This window comes from Chelon labrosus (assembly GCF_963514085.1).
Source record: "Chelon labrosus genome assembly, chromosome: 11".
Classification (NCBI taxonomy): Eukaryota; Metazoa; Chordata; class Actinopteri; order Mugiliformes; family Mugilidae; genus Chelon; species Chelon labrosus.
In genome coordinates, this window is record NC_140344.1 from 18,613,309 (window position 1) to 18,621,349 (window position 8,041).

At 46.2% G+C, this 8,041-nt stretch overlaps 1 protein-coding gene across 2 annotated transcripts; it reads right to left on the minus strand.

The window, feature by feature from the left end:
• Positions 1-395: 395 nt before the first annotated feature.
• ric8b (RIC8 guanine nucleotide exchange factor B) lies at positions 396-8,041 on the minus strand. Of its 2 annotated transcripts, none has more exons than XM_084555199.1 (10): positions 7,787-8,041; positions 7,297-7,344; positions 6,566-7,201; positions 5,714-5,808; positions 4,006-4,156; positions 3,618-3,713; positions 3,347-3,491; positions 3,116-3,263; positions 2,914-3,033; positions 396-535 (listed from the first exon to the last, which is right to left on the minus strand). In XM_084555199.1, exons 1-10 carry the CDS (start codon positions 7,868-7,870, stop codon positions 427-429), a joined length of 1,632 nt encoding a protein of 543 aa, XP_084411325.1. In that variant the 5' UTR covers positions 7,871-8,041; the 3' UTR covers positions 396-426. The 2 variants fall into 2 exon arrangements, with proteins under 2 accessions (XP_084411325.1, XP_084411324.1); XM_084555198.1 differs by having other exon boundaries at positions 3,618-3,716.

The window sequence follows — 8,041 nt, forward strand, 5'->3', positions numbered from 1 at the left end:
TTTACACTGATTTGTTAGTCAATAGCACTTGAATGACACCAAAGTGCATGATCAATTACCCTGAAAAGTGTCATGACATAAATAGAAGTCGTATGTTAACTTCCTGGTGATAAACGAGCCTTAAAAAAAAAAAAAAAAAAAAAAAGTCATAAGTCACACTGGTTTAAACAAAATAAAAAAGTAATAATTTATAGGGAGCTGTGAATGCAGCATTTCAATATGTTGTTTAACTTGTGTGTTCGGTTTCTGATCCAGCGCCTGAAGTTTTTTGGAGACAGCTCTACACTCTGCAGCAGACTAATCTCTACCAGGATGGAGGCGCAGATTCAGCCAAGCTCCACAACCCACCTTTGTGAATCCATCAAAGGATCCAGGCCTTGAAATAGGACACAGCTCTCGATGTGGGCTTAGTCTGGAAAACGTGGCCTAGTCCGAGTCTGAGCCCGAGTCGTCCACAGGTGCATCGCGGAGTGTTTCCTCGAGAGGTGCTAACGTCCCGTCGGGCCTGACGCCCATGGGCCGGATCACGTTCTGCCTGCGGGGACAAAGACGAGGACGTCAGACAGGGAAAGCTGCAAACATCTGAATGACCGTGTTCCACAAAATATCGAGACAAAACTCTGCTCAGGACCCTTTGTATCTGTCGACGGTGTTAAAGAGGGCTTTCACTCGTACGTGATTACTCTCTTACACACACACACACCTCGAGGACCCTCACTCAACAACCCCCTTCCCCCCCCCCAATTCATGGACACTCGCCCCTGTCTGGCCATCCTCTCTGCCTCTCAGCTCTCCTCCCCTCCTTCCCCGTGGCAGTTTAATTACGGGATCAGCGCTCTGACTAATCTCCTCAAAGCCACGACTGCCCCTTCACCCTAATCCAATTATACCTGCACTGTGTGTCACCACTGCCTCCAAGATGATTCATCAGAGAATTATCCATCTAGGATAGAAAACCGACCGCTTTGCATTCATTTGACAGACTCAAATTCAAATGGCCATTTAACTCCAACTAATTCCTGGAATTAAATGTAATTTATTGTGGGGGAAACTCCAACTGTGGGGAAAGGCGGGGCCAAAAACAAATAACTAAAAATGTTCTGGCACTGATGTGAAATCTCGTCAGTCTCATATCACTGGTCCAAAGTCAACAGGCACAATAAGGACCTGCAGAACAAAACAAACAAAAACATGTAACATCATCTCTATCAATTAGAGCAGAAAAGAAATCTCTCTCTTCCCTCGGCAGCTACAGAGGACCGGGCATCTGGCAGGTGTAAGGGGGTGGGGGTGCAGAGTATGTGCTAATTGGAGGACCAGTTAAGCAGTTAGAGGAGCACATTCTTGTAGAGCTCTGACCGATCTCCTTAGAGCCCGTAAGAAGGAAGCACCTCTCTGTCATCACCGCATCCCCTTTACTGAGGAAGAGAAGAAAGAGGAGGCAGCCCTGGAAAGGTTTCTTCCTCTTCTGGGCGCACGTGCCTCATTACGGCTCGATGCCCTCTTCGGCTCGACAATGACGAGGTCGGCTTTCTTACGTCCGCGCATTTATTCACCCCGTGTGTCTCTTCCTCTTCATCTACGTTCCACCCAAATTGCTTTGTCTAGCTGTGCCTCTGTCTCAGTCCACCCCTTGTCTGGCCAGTGATTGGCTCCTCAAGTACAAGGGAGAATAAAGTCAGGACATGTGTTATTAAAAACCTGAATGCGGCACATAAAGGAACCAGAACCGACAAGTCGACTGTGTGTGCCAATTAGGTGATAATTAACGGAGCAGCGGTAATGATGCTGCGACGGCGTGCCGGCAGCTCCCATTTACTCCAGCTGAATGCGGTGGCGCGCTGGAAGCCCGGGCCCTAATTGAAGCTGCATCTAACGGCTAGAGATTCTTCCTATGATGAATCGGTTGGCAGGGAGCGAGCTCAGTGTTTGCGCGACGAACGCAAGACTCTGCTCACTAAGTAAAGGTCAACATAAATACAGCAGGACCCTTTTCTGAGGGAACTGTAAATAATATGAATAATATGAGCAGGTGGTGCAACAGTTGTTCAAACAGAAAGGTAATCATCTTACAAAAAGTCACAGTTCATTAGTCACTAGAAAGTTCAGTGGAATTTTCTGTGCAATTTTACATTTTACAAGGAAAACCCAAACCTGTTCAGACAGTTCTGCATAGAAGAACTACTGGCTAAAACTTGAATATGACTTCTTCTGCAAAGTCCTGCAGTGCCGAACCCTAAAGACACGTACAGTACACACAGGAAGCGATGATGGTTGAAAAAACCTTTAGCAAAGTTAAACTATCGAAGCAATATGATGCGACGTCCACCACGACCGTCTAATCTGGTCACTAGTGCTCGTTCCCGTCTCTGCTTGCCGGGGTAATGCTTTTGTATATTTCCCACCTCAAATGTTTCAGAAATAAGCAGAACGTAACGATATCGATAAGTGTATGGACGGAGATGGCTCTTCTTGGCTTCATTGTCATCTACTTCAAAAGTAAATTCCCGTTAATGCCATCATAGCTTCATCTGGGGTCACTCAACGCTCCAAGCCCGCTATCCGCACGGTGAATTTGGGGGTGGGAACCAAAGTCGTGACTGTTTTTTCACGGGGAGTATTTGGGGAACTCTGTGACTACGTCGTGTATCAATCTATCTACCGTAATGCATCTATCGTCTGGCCTCAAAGTTGAGATTAGTTCAACCTGGTATCCACCAATCTCATGTCACCTCACATAGTACAGGAAAACACTGGGGAGGGTTTCACACCGGATAAACCTCCTGTGCTGTTTTTTTGGTTTAAACACCTGACAATTTATGACCGGATTACAAATTTCTGAGCATTTTCTACTCCTAAAATATCTTGTAGCCTCCAGAAGAGTCCTTGCTCTCTCCTAGTTTGGTGTATTACCTTGACAACTTGTCGAACATATTGACCAGTTTCTCAGCTTCATACTCCTTCTGCTCCTCCGTCATCTCTTCAATGGGGTTCGGCATCGGCTCCTCCACGTGACCGGTGATGGGGTTGATGCTAGGGAAAAAAAAAAAAAGCAGATCTTGATGTACACAGTCACTGTTGCTGCTTTAGTCCAATGCCTGTGCTGAGTACTCACAAAGGTTTGGCATTTTTGTATTCCTCTGTGTCCGAGTCGTCTTCGTCTTCTGAGTACTCAGTCTCTCCTCTGCCTCCTGCGAGAAGCCCTCGAGCCACCAGGAGTCCCGCGGCGTTTCCATATCCTGTGTACTTCAACAGGTTGTCCACTGCAAGAATGAGCCGTTAATATTGTTACCATTTCATAAACAGCACCCAAAAGGGTCACATTTTTCACATCATCTCCACTCACCGCTTTCTTTGCAGAGAACGAAGAGGAACTCTGCAGCCGTCTGCTTCACTCCCATGTCAACATGTGTCATAAGGCGAACCAGCTTGTTTCTGATGGTGGTGCCAACCTCTGGCCTGATCTTCACATCTTTCAGAGGAGGAAGTACCTGAAAAAAAAATTTAAAAAAAAAAGAACATTTTCACTACTATCTTGCCAAAATCACTTTAAAATCAAGACAGGGGCATATTTTATCCCAACCTCCCTTTTAATCTTACGGCAGCAGTCGTTTTACCTGAGCTTTGATGTATCTGCGGATCTCCCTGTGTTGTCTGGACCCTCCGGTCAAAAGGCTGAGCACCGGAGTCAGACCCTCTTTGTAGTTGGAGCCCTGCTTGGAGTGACAAAGCCCAAAAACACTTCACGGTCTAAACAGACGGAGCGCTGGACGGATGTCAAGCAGTAACACACTCACGGATAATATAAAGGATAATGAGTTAAAGACAGGATGGTAGATACGGGGCTTAATTACATTCAGTAAACAAAACTAACAGGTCAGGCACCTCAACTCTGACCTGCAATAAACCCGCTAGGTGTAAGTTCAAATAGCTGAAGAAGTAATATAATCTTAAAAGCCTTAAGATGAGCAGCCCCCTGTATTTGCCACAAAGGACGAACTTTACCTTGTCAATTCTCTTCTCCATGAAGTCTAGCAACACCTGGACCACATCCATGTTTTTTCCGCCATATTTTTCCTGTCCTCCCTGGACGGGCAGGTCAATTAAGACGTCCAGGCAGGACACAGGCAGGTTGTTAAGCAAGTTGACAGCATGGCTGGAGATAAAAACATGTATTTTTTAATTATGTAAAGCTTTTACGATAAGGATAAAATCTTCAGTAGATGAGACGGAACTACCAAAGGGACTGAAGGGTTACAGAGGTCAAAGCCTAAAAAAATAAAAAGAAGTTTAATAAGTAAGAAGAAGATAAATTGATTAATGGCTTAAAACATTAACACAGCTTCTGACAGATACACAAAGACAGCCTAAGCTTCTAGCCGAACTATCACTAATTGTGAGGACAAATCTAATCCTGGGAGTCATCAAGACCATCTCAGTTCATCAAGATACACCAATCAGCCACAACATTAAAACCACCAGCCTGTGAATAACACTGATCTCATTATGATGTCACGTCCTTCTGGGAAATCTGGGGCCTGGCATTTATGTGGATGTTACTTTGATACGTACCACCACCTGAACATTTCTGCAGACCGTGCTCACCCCTATGGCAACAGCAAGAGGGTATTTCTTGCATCCTGGTGCCATGTGATCCCCACCCAGGTGACACACTGGTACCCTGCCGAAAATGCGTTTCATCACACCAGGCCACCTTCTACCATTGCTCCGTGGTTCAGTTGTGATGCAGCAGTCGGCATGGACACCCTGACTGATCTGCGTCACTATAGCTCCATACAAAACAAACTGTGATGCACTCTGCACTCCTGACACCTTTCGACTATAACCAGCATTAACTTATTCAGCAAACTGAGCCAGGGTAGCTCCTCCCTTGGATCTGAACTCATTGGCAGGCCTTCCCTACGTAGGTGCATCGCTTTTCATAGGTACTGACCACTAAATAACACAGTGGAAAGTCTGTACTGGAAAGTCTAATATTGTAACTTAACGTGAGGGGTGTGCTTGCATTGTGAGGCTGTGAAGGTTAAAATTCTCCAATTTGGAAACATCTAATGAATTAGACTTTCTCCTCGATGTGCCTCTTTTCTATTCAGCCTTGCTCTGTCCCATACACACATTCAAACATCCAATTATGTTGGTCATTGGGTCAAACTCCCATGACCGTTCAGCCACCAGTCTGACAGGTCAAGAGGATCATCAGTCACTTTTATATGGCACTGTTTAAATTTCAGGCTGCGGCTTCACATTCTTGGCATTCCCGCATGAAATTACCATATGAAGAAGATCCCGCCGCCGCAGTACACCAGCTGAGAGCACGTCGAACAAGCCAACACCCAAACCTGGAGTGTTTCCCACAACACATCAGCCAGAAACATTCACTTCTTGTGGATGAGGGTGTTTCCAGGAAAACCATGGCAGGTTATTTTCCTGTAGATCTAGTTGATCTCCAGAGGGGCGGGCGTACTTTGCCTGTGTGTTTCTCCATGCAAATTGGTTTCAAATTACATTTACACACTGTGAGCTACTAGAGCATTGTGGGAATAAGCTATTTCAGGGTTTTTGTGTGATTTGTTTCACGGATCACTAAAGAATTTGTTTTCTAGGAACAAACCTTCTCAAATGCAAAATGTCGTTTATTTAAAAAAAAAAAAAAAAAAGACGTATGGGTTAGCAGTGAGGAACAGATTCCCACCTGTGTGCTTCCTCTGTTTTCTCCTCTGTCTCAGTCTTCATCATCAACAGGTGACGCAGGAGGGCTGCAATGACTCTGTACTGGTGGTCGTCGTCCTATGGAAACAAGCAGAGACACTGACTCCAAACAGACATTTTTGTTGAACAGACCAATAAAGATAACAAACACTTAAGCGAGGACGGGACACTGGGGGCAAAGACCCAACTCCAAAAGCGGGATCCTTAAATTTTAATGAGGCATTAAAGCTCGACTAAAGGGCTACGGAAGCGGGGACACTCTGAGGTGTGAAATACGGATGTCTAAGAGGAGAGCATGGGCGAATATGAGCCCAAGACCTAAACGTCATTAGGACTTACACTGTGTCAGATGCTGCCTTCGGAGACGTGTGTCCTCCCAGTGCAAATTGCTCAAAATATTGTAAGCAAGGTTGACAGTGAATTTCCAAAATCAGCCGTAGTTACAAACTATTGAACAACTTTACGCAAAATAAAACATGACAAGCATGTGTAAAAAAATATCATTCTCTTTCTCGACGATACAGTGTTCAGACTCAGATTTAAAACACAGCAGCTGTAAGTCAACTTAAACGTGACTTTATGATGTTTAATCAGTTTCTAATTAGTTCATGTGCTTAAGCCTCAGCAGTACATCAGGTAGAGAGTCTTGTGTCAGGCCTTGTGATATAATTTGGTTGCCTTGCAGTCAGACGTATGATTGAAATGCATGACGGCCTAATCCACATGTAGAGTGATGCAAACCTGCTGACCTGCTCTTAACCCCTCCATATCTCCTCACAACAATGAGCCACAACCCCTACTGTAACATTACATCACATAACCACAGCATACTCACTTCACCACCAGCTGGGGACAGCGTGAGGTTGAACAAGGCTTTGAGCGCTTCCATCGCTCGCTCATTCTCCTCCGCAGGCAAGGGCACGCCCTGAGGATCTGGACGGGCGGTTTCATAGGGGCCGACCCAGCTCACGTCCAGGGTGTGCTCCAGCACCTCCGTCAGCAGTTTCACCGCGTTCTTCTCTCTCCTCAAAACCCCTCTCAAGTCAGGTCGGAGGGCGGACAGCAGGAAGAGAAGGCGCAGTGTGAAGAGGCCCACCTCGTGGTGCCAGGTGCGGGCGGTGCGCAGGTTGGCACACAGGCCCTGAATCAGCTGCACATCTACACTGACCTGCTGAGCTGCAGGGCTGTTGTACACCACGTTACACAGGCACTTCAAGGCCTCCACCACCACCCTCTCCTCCTCCTCTGACTGCGTGTGTTCCTGGGAGCCATCCTGGTTGTCTCCTTCCTCCTCCTCCTCTCCAGCATTCAGCCTCGCCATCCCTCCCAGGATCAGCATGCCCTCCCTGGTGGCCACAGGTGCGAGGATGCGCTTGTCTCTGGACAGGATGCGGAGGGTCTCCAGACATGTCTTCTGACAACTGGGCTGAACCTGCCTCCCGAGCACTGTCAAGACACTCTGACACAGCTTCTGAAATGATTAAAAAACAAAATCACCGTGTAATTATAAAGCAGGACTCCATTTTCATCCTCTAATAACAACCTGCCGGGGTAACAGATACTTACACGCCGCAGGGTTTCTTCTTTTTGGTCAAAAGTGAAGGTGTGAATGTTCTGCAACACAGAAGATGCACATTGTTGACATCGAACAACTCAGTCTGACTCACGTATTTAACATTCATTGTCATATAATAAACCACAAAGACCTTTGAAGCGAATGTAAATGACTCAGAAAGACCTGGAAGAAACTAATCAAGTTGCTAATAGTGTTGTATAATCATGGTGCTCGGTGAGCAGGCAGCGTTAGCATTATCAGCTCTACGTTGATGCTTCGTCGTATCATGGTCCAGTTTGCTTCATTCATTCATTCATTCATATATTCGATGTGTGCAGATGCCCCATTAAACACCATTACACAGTGTCAACATCTTAGCTTTGTTGACTATTTAGCTCTTTAGCTAACTCACGGCTAGCCCTCTAGCTAACTAGCTAGTTAGCTAACGTTAGCGCCTCCGTTTGTTTTGGTTGAAGAAAAACGAACCAAGCCGCGACTCACCTCTCGATTATACTGCTCCAACAGCTTCTCAATTTCACCTTCTCCGTCGGTTTCAAGCTGAGGCAAGACGGTATTCAAATCCATGGCGGCTAGCGGAGGAACACGGATAGTTAGCTTAGTTTTGACGTTACCAGTGGATGTTGAGCGGCTAGCTAGCCTGCTAGCTGACAGGCTAACTCGGTGTGTCAGTCAGGTCTGCTGCTGTCAACAGGGACACTCCCCTGACTGTCTCCATCCCAGCAGGGCTCAGCAGAT

Bases quoted from the DNA above. Each gene is read 5' to 3' on its own strand.
- ric8b (XM_084555198.1), bottom strand. From the start codon at position 7,870: ATGGATTTGAATACCGTCTTGCCTCAGCTTGAAACCGACGGAGAAGGT. The intron at 7,345-7,786 runs GTGAGTCGCGGC...TCTGTGTTGCAG, and splicing joins TGGAGCAGTATAATCGAGAG to AACATTCACACCTTCACTTT. The intron at 3,034-3,115 runs GTGAGTACTCAG...TTTTTTCCCTAG, and splicing joins TACAAAAATGCCAAACCTTT to CATCAACCCCATCACCGGTC.